The following is a 16595-nucleotide window of genomic DNA, read 5'->3' as shown; positions in this document are numbered from 1 at the left end:
TCCGGTTTCATAACGGCGGCGGCAGCGGTTTCCCGGGCAACCGAGGACCGACAACAAACGAGATGTCACAAAGTTTAACAAGAGCGCGACAAGCGATTGCCCGAAAAAAAGTGACCAGGTGTTACGGTGAATTTGTGTTTATTGAGTCTTGTTACTATCGAGATAAACAAGTTAAAGAGCTCCATTAAAGACATCAGGACGTCATGAGCGAAGGGTGTGTGCGGGTGGCGGTCCGTATCCGGCCTCTGCTCCCCAAAGAAGTCCTCCACGACCACAGGGTGTGTGTGCGTGTAGTGCCGGGGACCGGACAGGTGATGGTGGGTGAGGACCGACTCTTCACCTTTGACAACGCGTTTGGACCATCAGTCAGCCAGGATGAGGTGTACGAGTCCTGCGTCCAAAGCCTGGTGGAGCGTTTGGTCGACGGTGAAAATGCAACCGTTTTTTGTTACGGGCAGACCGGATCAGGCAAGACGTACACACTGGGCAGAAGGAGCCGAGGTAATGTGAAGTTTAACCAAAAAAATTGGTTAAGCTCCAACACAGAGCTTGACCACTCTGACTGATAAGTGACTGATGAGTTCATGGATTGTAGGAAAAAGGGAACTAAGGGGTTCAGGGGGTTGTTTATTTAATGTGGAAAAACCAACATCTGTGGACTTGAGTCTTTAAACACAGCAGTTTTAGGAGTTTTGTTTGTGCTCTCCAAGGCCCATTAATCATCTGAACTTTCTAACTTCATAACTGTAATTCTCTTTTTCCAAAACCTTCCATAGATGAAGAGGGGGGAATTATTGACCACGCAGCCCAGGATCTGTTCCTATACCTGGCGGAGAAGAGGAAGGAAAGTGATGTTGTGGATGTCACAGTGAAGGTGTCCTACATTGAGGTCTACAGGGAGGAACTAAGAGACCTATTGCAGCTGCAGACCACCCACAAAGAGCTTCGTATCAGGGAAGATGAGAGGGGAAACACGGGTAATCAACTTTTTCTACCTTTACTTTACATATATTTTAATATTCAGAGTGGAAATAAAAAAGTAGAAACCATACACTTTCAGAGATGACAAACAGTATCCTATATTTTTGACCATCCATCTGAGTTTCATCCGACTGATAGACCGATTGTGATGTTATTAACATGTATGTATTTCAGGATAAAAAGTTTGAGAGAGCGCACTGGAGAAATCACAAGTACTGCGAAAGATATTATATACTGTGTAATCATTTACAGTCAGCGACTCTGCGGTGCACCTACTTGTAATAATATGTAATATAGTTTTCAGCACATTTAATGAGTGAATGATAAATGATCCAGTGAGATTAGGCATTTTGTGTGAATGTCTGCCTACAGGGGAAGCAACAGTCTTGTTTCATTGACTAAAAAGTCTCTTTGTGTGATTCCAGTGGTGGTGGGAGCCAATGAGGTTGTTATCACCTCAGCAGAGGAGCTACTCAACAATGTAGAGATGGGAAATATTTTCCGGCACACCGGCACCACTGGAATGAACGAGCGCTCTAGTCGCTCTCATACCATCCTCACCCTTCAGGTCATGTTATCCTGCCACAACAGCAAGAACTCTTCCTTTAAGTCTGTCCGCTCCTCTAAGCTCTGTCTGGTTGACCTGGCAGGCTTGGAACGTGCTGGAAAAACTGGGAACACCGGGACACAACTGAAAGAGTCTGCTCATATCAACACAGGCTTGTTTGCGCTGGGCAACGTTATCCGTGCACTTTCAGAGCTAAGTCGAAATCGGCACACTAACAACTCCTGCAGTGCACACGTACCATATCGTGATGCCAAGATAACTCGACTCCTTCGTGACTCATTAGGAGGCAGCGCCCACACGCTAATGGTGGCGTGTGTAAGCCCCTCCGACCACTTTGTAGCTGACACCCTGAGCGTCCTGCAGTTTGCATCCACGGCCCGATCCGTTCAGAACCGTCCAGGAGAAACACCGGATCAAACAGAGGTTAAATCATGCCCTACTACAACCTGGCACCCCAGTGATGCTCGACTAGGGGAGCTGGAGTATGAAGTAGAGACACTGAGAGAGCTGTTGAAAGGGAAGGAGAGAGAGGTGGAAACAGAAAAAGCAAAGACTGGTCAGAGATATGAAGAGGGAAGTGACATCAATGCATACTGTCAGACCGAAGTATCTGAACCAGATAGGACAGCAAGCCGAGAGGAAACGTCACAGTACTGTCTGTTGGCAGAGGAAGCTGCTGCTCTGCTTGAGAATATCTCTGGCCCCTCTCCAAGTCCTTCTTTCAGGGAGCGGCTGGAGGATTGGCAAGAGAGACTCAGAGCTGTCAGTTATTCACCTCCAACTCGTATGGAGTGTTCAAAGGAGGAGGGAGACCATTTTGCTCCATTAAACCTCAGAGAAGAGCTTAAAAAATGCCAGGTAACTATAAAAGACTTTAAAAGGGATGTTGCCATGAAGAGATCGCAAAAACTTTGATTACAAGCAATTGATAAAAGTAACGCAAAAAACCTCAGAGATTTTTATTTGCTTACCTTGAAGCCTAAAAGATGGCTAGTGTCTCCAACATGTGGACATGCCTGTCACATTAAACAACAACAAAGGCATGTAAATGAGCTTGGTGTCTTATATATATTACTGTACCCTCATAGATACCTGTTATTCAGAATAGGAGAAGCGTATTCAGACTGAAAGCATTCAAACTGCTGATGGAATTGCCGTTAAAGAACTGAAGTCTAATATGGATTTTTTTTTTTAAAACCACTGACATATCTAATGTAAACTAAGAATGACTGCATCCCGTTTAGATTTGAGGCTGTAGAAAGAAGTGAAGCCATTGGTATATCATTGGTTATTCCTTTGTTTCCGTTACAAGTTGTCAACATTTCGTCTGGAATATCTTATCCTCTGAGAGCTTTTGATAAGGTGATGTGAACAAATGCAGCATGGCTCAAATGGAACTGTTTACATAAACAAAAGCCAAGCTGTACAATTTTATAGGCTTGCTATCCTATCCAGTTTCTCTTTTGTATGCTTAGGAAGCTCTCCACATAGACGAGCAACTGTTGGAGCAGAAAGATGCAGAACTGAGACGGGTAAAGGAGGAACTCGAGAAACTCCTTCAAGAGAGGAAAACTCACCTTATGTCGTTAGAGGAAGAAAAGCAGCGATTACGTATACAGGTGAGGAGGAGAACACTGCAATAAAGAGCTGCTCTGTGATGCAGAAATCAGTATATTTTATTTACGGGAAAAAAAATTAAAAGATGAATTTAAGGCATGTCTGCTGTGTTATCGTTTGTTCTTTAAATGTGCGCCTCTGTGCAAATGTTTAGACAGAACAACTGGTGAACCAGCAGATAATGATTGATCGCCTTCGTGGCGAACTCATGACCTTTCGGGGGACAGCCTCAGGGGCAACAGTGGAAGTGGGGAGGTCTGAGTACAAGAGACCCCACAGTGTCCCTCTGATCACACACAGCTGCATGTGGAGGCCTCCCAGGAAGGTAGGTAACTGTGGGTAGTGTGTGGGTTAGGTTGGTGTCCATAAGTGTGGGTTTTTTTATTTTTGTTTTTGTTGTTTTTGTTTGGTCTGTTATAATGTTTTTTTTTGTGACTTTTATTATCTGTGCCTGTGCCTTCTAGATTCACTCCAGTCCACCAGCCTATACGCTGGAGAGGGTAATGGCAGCTTTTAAGATGCATGGCCAACTCTTGCTGGCTGAAATCAAGGAAAAAGAGGACGTGTACTGCCCGCTCTTAAAACAGCAGGCAGAGAGCAAAGATAGCAGACCAGAGATGGAGGAAGAGGATGAGAATGACACATCTATGCGCAGACCGAGATTTAGGTGAGAGCAGCATTCTTACTTGTGCAAAAATAAGTAGTAAGTTTCAAGTAACTTACACTCCAAATGCTGACTTAACTAATTTAACTACATGTCAATTTTCTCTGTAATTCTGTTACATAAATACAGTGCAATATGCTAAATTTATTGGTTAAATGAAATTTACATAATTGGTATAGAATCCCTAATGATTAATTATTTGAATAAATAAACATTTGATTTTATATATTTAAGCTGCATTTTATTCACAACTATTGCTTTATGTTTATTGAGGCTGAAGAATCTTTTTTAGTGTATTCTGCTAAACAAGCAATCCCAAAAATCTGAGGCATTAAATCATTTATTCATGTCTAAGGCAATTTAAGCTAAATGTGTAGTGCGAGGATGGACTTTGAAGAAGTAAAAAGTTGTTTTCTTCAGATGCTGCTGCATTTATTCCACGCCGCTTTTGCACTTTGCATATCAATTTTGGGAAAAGGGCTGGATAGTGTGTTGTGTGTACTTGAAAATCCAGCGACACGCTGCAATTTTGCTGTCAAGGATGACTGCATATTGTGCTGCTAGGCAGCGACCTGTTCAGACAACAAACCACTCTTCACTTGGTTTGTGCAGCCAAGCAAACGTCTCACAAAGGCAAAAACATCTAATGTCAAGTTTTTCAGTTTCTCTTTTTATTCTTTTAGATTTTTTTCGATTTCTCTGCAGGTTTGAACCGGCAGCTAAAGCAAGTTTTGCACTTTTTAAAGTAACCCTCTTGGTTTGATCATCTTCCTCTGCATTTGTCACATATAATGAAATAAGGAGTCACCATGTGATCCTGAATTGGATGAATGAATCTATTTGCCTCATCAATTGTCAGTGAAGGACATTAAACTGTACGGAAAGTGTTTATTTGAAGAGTGTGAGTGGATTTTAATTGAAGCAAATCTCTATATAACGCTGGGATGTCAAACTCATTTTACATCGAGGGCCACATCCAGACCCACTTTCATCTTAAGTGGGTCTGGATGAGTGAAGCTTTCTGTGTAAAGCTATTTAATGACATATTTAATACCTGAGATATCTTATATAGCATGTCTCTGTTTTTCTACATGAAAAAATGTGTAAAATAGAGAAAAGGTTCTGGTAGATCACTATGAGGTGCCGTATGGGACATTATTACTGAAACGCTCTCACAAACACTACTGAAATTTTATCTCTGAAGGAAAAAGTGGCTACATAGATGTCTACTCAGCAACCTGCTAGTAGCCTAAGTGTAGCAGCTGCATTAGTTAACAATATATTAGCCTCAGCATAAGTCAAAATTTAGAATAGAAGGAGACAGGCATTATCCTGGTTAATTTTTTTCGGCATATTTGCTTTTTGTCTTTTATAGCAAAGAAAAAAATATCTTAAAATCATTAATAAAACCAGGGAGAGAAGGCTTAGCGTTCCTCCATTTAGCACAATGGATATATTTACTCAAAAGTATGATGATGTCAATAATGTCTGAGACACCCAATGCTCGATGATCCGATTTATCGATGATAAATAATTTCCCCCAGGGATCAATAAAGTATTCTGATTCTGATTCTGATCCATATAAAAAAAATGATATGATGTAATTCAAATGGTGGCACATCATTAATTTTTAGGGAAATCCAATTTTTTAAGTCACACCAAAAGATTGTGTGATAGGGCATAGAAAAAAAAAGATGTTCTAGGGTTTCATTTTCATCAGTACAAAAAGAACACTGATCCACCTCAAAGCCAAATCTCTTTTTTAGAAATTCTGCCACAGGATTAATTTTGTTCATTACTTTAAAGCGTGTTTCTTTAACTTTAGGTAGAATAGGCCATTTCATAAATTTCGAGTATGCTTTATCCAGTGTATCTGAAATAACTATATTAGAACCATGCCATGTAACCATTCTGTCGTAACTATGAAATATTTTGTCTTTAAAGAAACTACTAATAAATTTATTATTGCATTTTCATCAAACAGCTGACATTGTCCTAGCAATAAATTTGGGAGCACTGATGAGAAATTATTGTATATCATAAAGTTTTTAATCAAATGAAGCAGAGGCAGTGGGGCCAGTTCACAAAATTTGTTATATTCTCTTTGAGAACAATTTAGACAATATTTTTCTGAACAGTCTGTGTAACTTAGAATGACACCGTTATCATCCAACAAATCTGTTATGAATATAATCTTTTTGTTTAAACCAGACGCTCTTGAAAATTGATTTTTGATTAAGTGTTATTACCCTATTATTCCATAAGGTTGAATTATGGGGAGAAGTTGTGGGTAAATATCATTTTCCAAAAATGCAAAGTCTGTTTGTGAAAGTTTGATAACTTGATTGGGATTTTTTTTACCTCAAAATCACATTACAAAATAAAGTCTAAACCTCCTATTTTATTAAACAAGGATCGGAACTACATAGAGTCTGGCTGTGACAGACAAGATTTTAACCATTTAATTCTAATGGTGCCAACCATTAGATTAATAGTGGTTAATAGTGTTAACAGTTGAGTTGCCAATATAAAAAGCTTAGGGGAAATAGGACATCCTTGCCAAATTCCGTGTTGCACCTTGAATCCATTTCTGGATTCAAAGAAGCTAATATATTCTTAAGTAATGCAGCTGCTTCACTTAGGCTACTAGCACAGCCGTCCCCAATCCCCAGGTCCTGGACCAGTACCGGTCTGTGAGTCGTTTGGTACTGGGTCGCAAGAGTTGAGGCTCGAGTTTGAAATTTATGGTTTTCAGGGTATTTATTGTTTTTTTTATTTTTATATCATTTATATTGTTAACTCGGTTTCCCATGTGTTATGAATAAATCTTCTTTTTTTTCTTTTTTTTTTTTGGTACCGGTACTGATTTTATTTTATTGTATTTATCCATGACACCTTAAAGGCCGGTCCGTGAAAATATTGTCGAACATAAATGGTCCGTGGTGCAAAAAAGGTTGGAGACCGCTGTACTTGCAGGTTGCTGAGTAGACATCCTTGTAGTGTTTTGGAATTTACCACTTTTTCCATTAGTTTCCTTGTCAGGAAACAACTTCCTGTTCAGCGGAAATGCCTCTCGTTTCAGTGGAGTGTGTGAGAGCGTTTCAGTAGTGTGTGTGTGTGTGTGTGTGAGACCGTTTCAGTGGAGTGTGTGAGACCGTTTCAGTGGAGTGTGTGAGTGCGTTTCAGTAGTGTGTGTGTGAGAGCGTTTTAGTGGAGTGTGTGAGTGCGTTTCAGTAGTGTGTGTGAGAACGTTTTAGTGGAGTGTGTGTGAGTGCGTTTCAGTAGTGTGTGTGTGTGAGACCGTTTCAGTAGTGTGTGTGTGAGACCGTTTCAGTGGAGTGTGTGAGTGCGTTTCAGTAGTGTGTGTGTGAGACCGTTTTAGTGGAGTGTGTGAGTGCGTTTCAGTAGTGTGTGTGTGAGACCGTTTCAGTAGTGTGTGTGTGAGACCGTTTCAGTGGAGTGTGTGAGTGCGTTTCAGTGGAGTGTGTGAGTGCGTTTCAGTGGAGTGTGTGAGTGCGTTTCAGTAGTGTGTGTGTGAGAGCGTTTCAGTGGAGTGTGTGAGACCGTTTCAGTGGAGTGTGTGAGTGCGTTTCAGTGGAGTGTGTGAGTGCGTTTCAGTAGTGTGTGTGTGAGACCGTTTCAGTGGAGTGTGTGAGACCGTTTCAGTGGAGTGTGTGAGTGCGTTTCAGTGGAGTGTGTGAGTGCGTTTCAGTAGTGTGTGTGTGAGAGCGTTTCAGTGGAGTGTGTGAGAGTGTTTCACTAGTGTGTGTGTGAGAGCGTTTCACTACTGTGTGTGAGAGATAAAATTTCAATAGTGTTTGTGTGTGAGAGCGTTTCACTAGTGTGTGCGTGAGAGCGTTTCACTACTGTGTGTGTGAGAGCGTTTCACTACTGTGTGTGTGAGAGCGTTTCACTACTGTGTGTGAGAGATAAAATTTCAATAGTGTGTGTGTGAGAGAGCGTTTCACTAGTGTGTGTGTGTGTGAGAGCATTTCAGTAATAATGTCCCTTACAGCACCTCATAGATGACTGTCCTGATTGATGGTCTGGCCCCCAGACCATATGTTTGACACCTCTGATATATGGTATTATAACATATGTATTGTAAATACTCATAATTTTCCCTCTGTGTGTAATATAGGCCTGATTGGTGTTTTGGAAATGTTTCAGGTGTTTGATTTACTAAGTCAAGCTTTGATTCAGAAAACTCAGTATAAAGTTAATGTCAAACGATGTCCGTGGACTAATAGAATGACATTTCTGCAGGCGTTTTTTAAACCAAACATGGACCAATCAGCAGAAAAAATCAGCTCTGAAAGAGAAAAACGCAGAAGAAAATCACACATGTGGTGGAAAACCAGGACTACAGCAGCCTCAGAGAGCCACAGGTACACTTTACATGCACTCTGGTTTGCACTTGTCTGTAGGCTTATCCTTTTTTATAGTGATGGCTTTCTGCCTTAGAACCTTTCTATGACATTCTCAGCTATTCTTTTCTAGCCATCAAGGAAAACCAGCTCAAGCAAAGATCTACGAGGAAAGCAAGAATAAGAGCAAGCGCTACTGAGAGAAGGATCCGAGATCTGTCAATCAACATGCGCATGAAGGAGGAGCTCATCAAAGAGCTTGAGCAAACTGGTGTGTTTCGATAATGTCATACTTTGTATTCTGCTCTCTGCTAAGTGAGGAACTATTGAAGTCTCTGGATTTATTGGTGTATCGAAGGAAGTATGAAAAGCTTTATAACCAGAATGTCCTGCAGCTTCCAGAAGCATCATTAGAAATTCAAAGATGACAATGACAAGAAGATTGTAATGATTAACTTACTATACACAAGCTTATCCACGACCTGCCTACACTGATCATCTCAGAGTCATGTTTTCAAGTAATGATAGTATATTTCTCTAATGCTCAGGCTGATTCTTGTCTACCCTAGATTAATTTGGCTTTTGAACTGAAAACCTGACAAATTTATTCATGTTATCTATTATTTTAAACAGTACATGCATCTCTAAGTGTGTGCTTTTGTGTGGTAGACAAGGAAACTCAGTCTTTGGAAACACGTGACAGGCAAACTGAGGACGGCAGAAAAGCCGGCGTTTTTGCAAGACTTTCCCTGCAGAGACGGGAGTTGCGAGTGGAGATGTATCACAGCCTGCAGCACATGAGAGCGCAGAGAGCACAGCTTCAGAGCAGCCTGAGAGAGACCAGTGAGAATAACAAAGAAATCCAACAAAATGAAAATGAGGTTAGCTGTACAGATTATTTTAAACAACAATAATAAAAAAAAAGAGATGAACTTATTAAAATTGTTTTTGTGTGAGCATTTTGCCTTGTTGGTCCAAATACATGATGGGGCAAAATGAGCAATACCAAGGAAAAATAGTTAATAATTAGAAAAAAAATCAACTTTAAAAAGAAACAATAGAGTTTTTTCACAGTTTTACAAAATGGTAAAAACATCCATACGCCTAACTTTTTCTCACTTTCATATTTATCTTTGCTTAACGAAAGTTTAAATATGAGTCAGCTTTATAATCTTCACATAAAAGCAGTTTGACCTTTATCTTATAAAACCTTAATGTATTTAAACTAATCAGAAAATGGAGGAATAATATAATAATGTGATCACCTGAAAACTGTTTTATCATTAAGAGAAATATCAGATTTGAACAATATATGACAAATAAGGGGGGGGGGGGGGGGGGGTTTGTTTGTTTGTTTTTGTTTGTTTTTACAGGAGCAAAGTGCTGGAGTTTCAACTGTATATAAACTGTATAAGTTAGAGGACACAAATGAACAGGTAAAACATTGTTCTTGTTCCCCTGAAATAGTCATTTGGACAGTGCGTTTAGTTTAGTTTAGTTTAGTTTAGTTTAGTTTAGTTTAGTTTAGTTTAGTTTAGTTTAGTTTAGTTTAGTTTAGTTTAGTTTAGTTTAGGAAACTTCAGGTATTAAACTTCTTACAGTGTTTTAGGGTCTACCTTTGTCGTGTCTTCATCAATCTCCTTTTTTGTCCCTTGTGCCCCTTCCTTTCCTCTTTTCCTTCCTTCTTCTCCCTCCCTCACCTTCTCACTGTAGCTGTGTTGCAGTAGTTGGCTGGAGGAGGAAGAGGAGCATGTTCTTCAGAAGAGAGCAGAGCTGAATGAGCTGGAGGAGGAGCTGAAGAGGAGAAAGGAGGTTCTTATTCACAGGGAGGCGTGTGTGCGACAGAAAAGCAAATTAGAGACCAAGAAGCTGTGCTCCAGTCAGGTCAGACTGTGTTTGCTATGGTTTAATTTAAATACTATCACAAGTCACTTTATTAATTACAGTAAAAGATTAGGTGGACACATATAAATGGTAGAATTAGGAGGTTTATTATCAATTTGTTTTTCAGGCTCTGAGTCAGGACCTGCTGCACGTGTCGATGCAGTTGGAGTCGCTGGAGAAGCAGCTACAGAGGAGGAAGGCAGGAGTTACCATGAAGGAACTGGAGAAAGAGAGAGACTTGCTTAAAGAGAGAAGAGACGCTCTGGACGCCCAGCTGAATGACAACCAAGTGCTCACTGTGGAGGTCAGAACAAAGGGAGTGTTGTGTGTATGGTGTAAATTTGACCACGATGTATTTCTGGTACATGTTTAGGTGAAGTGATGTGTGTGTGTCGTCATGTAGGAGACGCATTCCCTTCTCCAGGTGGAAGAAGCTATCGAAGCTCTGGATGCAGCACTTGAGTTTAAAAACCGCTCGATCCAGGACAAACAGAAGAAGCTGTCGGCCACAAACTTTTCTTTGCATCAGTCACAAAACGCTGAACCCGCCCAACTCTGTTATGTCACCAGAAAACTTATGGGCCTGTCGCTGCCTGAGGCACTGGAGCTGCTTGTGAAATATTTCAACAAGGTAACGTAAAATACTTGCATACATATGTATACACGGAATATTCTGCTTTACATATAATCCATATACATTCTCCTTTCTAGTTCTATATCTTGTTCCGTCTTCAAATCCTCTATTAATTCTCTTCCTTTTCTTTCCCATCATCTCAGAGTTTGATAAAAACTTGTTAATTTACCTGTAAAAAGTGATTTTATGGTGCTCATACGGAATCTGAAAGCTCTCTTTTTCTCCTTCTGTTTCATCCATCCATCCATCTTCATCCGCTTTATCCAAGGCCGGGTCACGGGGTCAGCAGCCTAAGCAGAGAGGCCCAGACCTCCCTCTCCCCAGCCACCTCCTCCAGCTTATCCGGGGGAACTCCAAGGCGTTCCCAGGCCAGCCGAGAGATATAATCTCTCCAGCGTGTCCTGGGTCTGCCCCGGGGCCTCCTCCCGGTGGGACATGCCCGGAACACCTCACCCAGGAGGCGCCCAGGAGACATCCTTGTCAGATGCCCGAACCACCTCAGCTGGCTCCTTTCGATGTGGAGCAGCAGCGGCTCTACTCTGAGCCCCTCCCGGATGGCCGAACTTCTCACCCTATCTCTAAGGGAGAGGCCAGCCACCCTTCGGAGGAAGCTCATTTCTGCTGCTTGTATCCGAGATCTCGTTCTTTCGGTCACTACCCACAGCTCGTGGCCATAGGTGAGGGTAGGGATGTAGATCGACCGGTAAATTGAGAGCTTCGCTTTTACACTCAGCTCCCTCTTCACCACGACGGACCGGTGCAGCGTCCGCATTACTGCAGCTGCAGCCCCAATCCGTCTGTCGATCTCCGGCTCCCTTCTCCCATCACTCGCGAACAAGACCCCGAGATACTTGAACTCCTCCACTTGGGGCAGGAACTCATCCCCGACCCAGAGTGGGCACTCCACCCTTTTCGGGCTGAGAACCATGGCCTCAGATTTGGAGGTGCTGATCCTCATTCCCGCTGCTTCACACTCGGCTGCGAACTGTTCCAGTGCGAGCTGGAGGCCCCCACCCGATGAAGCCAACAGAACCACATCATCCGCAAAAAGCAGAGATGAAATTCTGAGGCCACCAAAGTGAAAGCCCTCCGCCACTTGGCTGTGCCTAGAAATCTTGTCCATAAAAATTATGAACAGAACCGGTGACAAAGGGCAGCCCTGGCGGAGCCCATCACCCACCCAGCCCATCACCCGACTTATTGCCGGCAATGCGAACCAAGCTCTTGCAACGGTTGTATAGGGATCGAATGGCCCGTAGCAATGGGCCAGACACCCCATACTCCCGCAACACCTCCCACAGGACACCCCGAGGGACACGGTCGAATGCCTTCTCCAAGTCCACAAAACACATGAACAGTAGACTGGTTGGGCAAACTCCCATGCACCCTCAAGTATCCTCGAGAGGACAAAGAGCTGGTCCAGTGTTCCGCGACCAGGACGAAAACCGCATTGTTCCTCCTGTATCCGAGGTTCGACTAGCGGACGAACTCTCCTTTCCAGCACCCTGGCATAGACTTTCCCAGGGAGGCTGAGGAGTGTGACCCCCCCTGTAGTTGGAACACACTCTCCAGTCTCCCTTCTTAAAGATGGGGACCACCACCCCGGTCTGCCAGTCCAGGGGTACTGCCCCTGATCTCCACGCAACATTGTAGAGGCGTGTCAACCAGGACAGCCCTACAACGTCCAGAGCCTTCAGGAATTCGGGGCGGACCTCATCAACACCAGGGGCTTTGCCACCAAGGAGTTGTTTAACTGCCTCAGTGACCTCGTCCCCAGAAATTGGTGGGTCATTCCCCTCATCCCCAGACTCTGCTTCCTCCTCGGAAGACGTGTCAGTGGGATTAAGGAGGTCCTCGAAGTATTCCTTCCACCGCCTGACAATTTTCTCAGTCGACGTCAGCAGCGCTCCGCCAGCACTATACACAGTGCAGGTAGAGCACCGCTTTCCCCTCCTGAGACGCCTGACGGTTTGCCAGAATCTCTTCGAGGCAGTCCGAAAGTCTTTTTCCATGGCCTCTCCGAACTCCTCCCACACCCGAGTTTTTGCTTCAGCCACTGCCCGAGCCGCATTCCGCTTGGCCTGTCGATACCTGTCGGCTGCCTCCAGAGTCCCACAGGCTAACCAAGCCCGATAGGACTCCTTCTTCAGCCTGGTGGCTCCCTTCACCTCTGGTGTCCACCATTTGGTTCGGGGATTACCACCACGGCAGGCACCAACCACCTTGCGGCCGCAGCTCAATGCAGCAGCTTCGGCAATGGAGACGCTGAACATGGTCCATTCGGACTCAATGTTCCCAGTCTCCCTCGGAATGCTGTTGAAGCTCTGCCGGAGGTGTGCGTTGAAGATCTCGCGGACTAGGGTCTCTGCTAGACGTTCCCAGCACACCCTCACTATGCGTTTAGGTGCACCGGGTCTGTCCAGCATCCTCCCCCGCCACCTGATCCAACTCACCACCAGGTGGTGATCAGTTGACAGCTCAGCCCCTCTCTTTACCCGAGTGTCCAGAACATATGGTCACAGGTCTGCTGATACGATTACAAAATCGATCATTGACCTACGGCCTAGAGCGTCCTGGTGCCACGTGCACTTATGGACACTCTTATGTTCGAACAAGGTGTTCGTTATGGCCAAACTGTGATTAGCACAGAAGTCCAATAACAAAGCACCGCTCGGGTTCAGCTCAGGGAGGCCGTTCCTCCCAATCACGCCCCTCCAGGTCTCGTTGTCGTTACCCACGTGAGCATTGAAGTCTCCCAGGAGGACAACAGAGTCTCCAGGTGGAGCACCTTCCAGCACACCCCCCCCCCCCCACTCTGAACTGCCACTCGGCGCATAAGCGCAGATGACAGTCAGGACCCGTTCCCCGACCCTAAGGTGCAGGGAACAAACCCTCTCATCCACTGGGAAAAACCCCAACGTGAATCGCTACCTTATCGTGGTGGAGGGGTTTGTGTGTCCCAGGGATCCCAGAGGCTATGTTGTCTGGGGGCTTTTGCCCCCTGGTAGGGTCTCCCATGGCAAATTGGTCCTGGGTGAGGCACCAGACAAAGAGCGATTCAGAAGACCCTTATGAAGAGAACATCGAGGGAACAGTTTACCCTGCCCGAGATAGGGTTACCGGGGCCCCGCCCTGGAGCTAGGCCCGGGGAGGGTGCCCGAGGGCGAGCGTCTGGTGGCCGGGCCTTAGTCCATGGGGCCCGGCCGGGCACAGCCCGAAGAGGAGACATGGGCCCATCCTCCCACAGGCCCACCACCCGCAGGAGGCACCATAGGGGTCGGGTGCATTGTGTGCCGGGTGGCGGCCAGGAGCAGAGGCCCTGGCGGACTGACCCCCGGCTGCCAAGACTGGCAATAGGGACATGGAATGTCACCTCTCTGGTGGGGAAGGAGCCTGAGTTAGTGCGTGAGGTTGAGAGGTACCGGCTAGATATAGTCAGGCTCACCTCTACGCATTGCTTGGGCTCTGGAACCAGTCTCCTGGAGAGGGGCTGGACTCTGTCTCAGTCTTTTTGTTTCAGTCCATCATTTTTATGTTTCACATTATCTCCTTCTCTATCTTCAACCCATCTTCAATCCATCTTTCTCCACCTCCCCCTGCAGTTGGACCATATCTGCTGAGAAATACAGCTGCAGGATTTCCTTTTTTCTAATAAGTTTACTCACCTCTTTTTCTCTTCACATGTGGTTCAGTGGTGTACCACTATTGCACCACTACTGCCCACTTCTGCCAAGTGCTTTCTCATAGTAGGTTGTGTGATTGTTGCCGTTTTCCCTCTGACATTGTTGTGTATTGTAGCGTAGTGTCCCTAAAATATAAAGAGATCAAAAGGAGGCAATTAGGGTGGTTCGAGTGTCTGACTAGGATGCCTCCTGCGTGCCTCTAAGGTAAGGTGTTTTTGGGCATGTCCTACTGGGAGGAGGGCAGATCCAGGACATGCTGGAGAAATTACATCTCTCACCTTGCTTGGGAATGCACTGGAGAGAGAAGTTTGGAAGCTTGCTGCCCCTGCACTTTATCAGAAAGTTTATTATCCTTTTAGGTTGTTTGTCTTCGAGAGACAGAGCGCCATCTACATTTGCACTGTGAAGAGCTGGAACTTCAGGCAGAAGAGCAAAAGATGTTGTTGAGAGAGATGGAGGCTGCTATGCAGCGTCTGGCCTTGGATACAGATCGCAGGCTCACCCAGCAACACAGAGATCACCAGTACAACATCCAGCTGCTGCTGCAGAAACTTAAAGGTGAGGAAATTTGTGGAGCCTGGATTTGAACTTGAATTTGTTTTATGACACTTGGTTTCACAGTATGTCTGCATATGTGTTCAGAGGGTGCTCCAGGAGAGGCAGAACAGGCAACACAAGACAGACTGCAGCATCTGGAGAAAGAGCTTTACTTCTACAAAAGCACCAGCCGGCAGCTCAAAAAGAAACTCAGAGTGATCTTCAGCGATTCATTGCAGCCTAATGATCAGCCTTCTTGCTCACAGGAGCACAAACCTATGCAAAAGATGCAGATTTCTTCAAATGAAGCCCAAACTCATCCTGAGGAGGTTCAAACACGGACGCATATTGTAACAACATACCAAAAAATAAATGCAGAGAAAATGGACAAAAAGATACACAATGATTTCTGTATGAACAGAAATGAAAACCAAACCAAGTGCCCTTCTTCTTCTTCTAACTGCCAAACCCTCAAAAAGACAAAAATGCCAGAATACACCCAAATGCTCACACCGTCCCTGGGGAGGAGAGTAGGAGATGAGTCTAGGGAAGGTTTGGAGATGACACCAGTCCGTTTGTGTCGCAGGGATCTGAAGCAAATCACTCCAGCTGACCTGCAGCTCTCTGGTTCTACCACTGGGAGGCGACCGTCTGCTGTGGGTATGAGCACTGAGTCAATCCTGGAGGACTCTATAGAAGTCCTCAGAAACACTGACAGGTGATGTATTTATGTAGATGTCAGGAACAGTAGTAGATACCAGGAAGTAAACAAAGCTGTTTGATGTTGTAAGGCACTCAGTGCAATGACTTAATGGGGTTTTAGAGTTCAGGGCAGAAGAACTTAAATTTCTTGTAACAATAATTATTTTTGTTTTGCTTTTTTCCCCCTGTTTTATTTCACCTTTCTACAACAGCACCATCATAAAAAATAAGAACTGCAAACTGTTGACCTGGAGAGATGATGCAGTAAAATCTCATTACTCTTTGCTCAGTCCTTTTATTTGTCTTCCAGTATGGTTAGAAATTTTTATCCTACACGTTTTTGTTCTTCCCACATATTTTTTGGGGCGGTTCTAAACCTTTCAAGTTTTCAAATGTCTTAAATCATAAATGTGCCATAAATATGTTGGCTCTTTTCTTGTATTTCTATATATCATCTTATACTTATCATTATCCATATCCACTACATTGATGCAAAGTCAGTCAGCAAGCTGGAACATTCTCATAAAACGTAGACAGTTTTCATTAATTAGTTAAAGCAATTTTGTTTATGGAGCACTATCTTTAATCCTTCATTGTGAATGCTTAAGGTTTAATATGCTGCACTGTTGCAGGATTATAAAGCTTTTTGATGACAACTTTGTGTGGACTTTATGTATGTAGTTTTATGTTGATTGCTGTGTAAATTATTATTATTTTTATATTGGTTTACTCTTTTCACAATCTAATTTATTAAACACACTAAAATGCTCACCTCACTGTATTGTCTTGATTATCTGGGCTTATTCAAACCTAATTTTGGTGTGAGGGTGCTGTGATCTTTCTCTTCTTGTACATTTTATACACTAGTAATTAAAAAAAACTTGCAAATGCGGTCACTATTTTTTAACATGCAATAAAACCAACATACTTGACAATGAAATTTATAAATTAAAAGCAT

General features: G+C 43.8%; 1 protein-coding gene across 2 annotated transcripts; it reads left to right on the top strand.

The window, feature by feature from the left end:
• On the top strand, nucleotides 1-16406 carry LOC113033910 (kinesin-like protein KIF27). 2 transcript variants are annotated; one of them, XM_026188092.1, is made up of 16 exons: nucleotides 3-501; nucleotides 777-977; nucleotides 1407-2407; nucleotides 3025-3168; nucleotides 3321-3491; nucleotides 3631-3833; nucleotides 8097-8218; nucleotides 8331-8468; nucleotides 8867-9078; nucleotides 9571-9633; nucleotides 9911-10081; nucleotides 10209-10385; nucleotides 10485-10712; nucleotides 14758-14956; nucleotides 15041-15653; nucleotides 15850-16406. In XM_026188092.1, the coding sequence occupies exons 1-16, from the start codon at nucleotides 204-206 to the stop codon at nucleotides 16010-16012; spliced, it is 4104 nt and encodes a 1367-aa protein (XP_026043877.1). In that variant the 5' UTR covers nucleotides 3-203; the 3' UTR covers nucleotides 16013-16406. The 2 variants fall into 2 exon arrangements, with proteins under 2 accessions (XP_026043878.1, XP_026043877.1); XM_026188093.1 differs by lacking the exon at nucleotides 9571-9633 and having other exon boundaries at nucleotides 1-501.
• Nucleotides 16407-16595: the final 189 nt, after the last annotated feature.

This window comes from Astatotilapia calliptera, chromosome 12 (genome assembly GCF_900246225.1).
Source record: "Astatotilapia calliptera chromosome 12, fAstCal1.2, whole genome shotgun sequence".
Taxonomy (NCBI): Eukaryota; Metazoa; Chordata; class Actinopteri; order Cichliformes; family Cichlidae; genus Astatotilapia; species Astatotilapia calliptera.
This window is presented reverse-complemented; position numbering and strand designations above follow the sequence as displayed.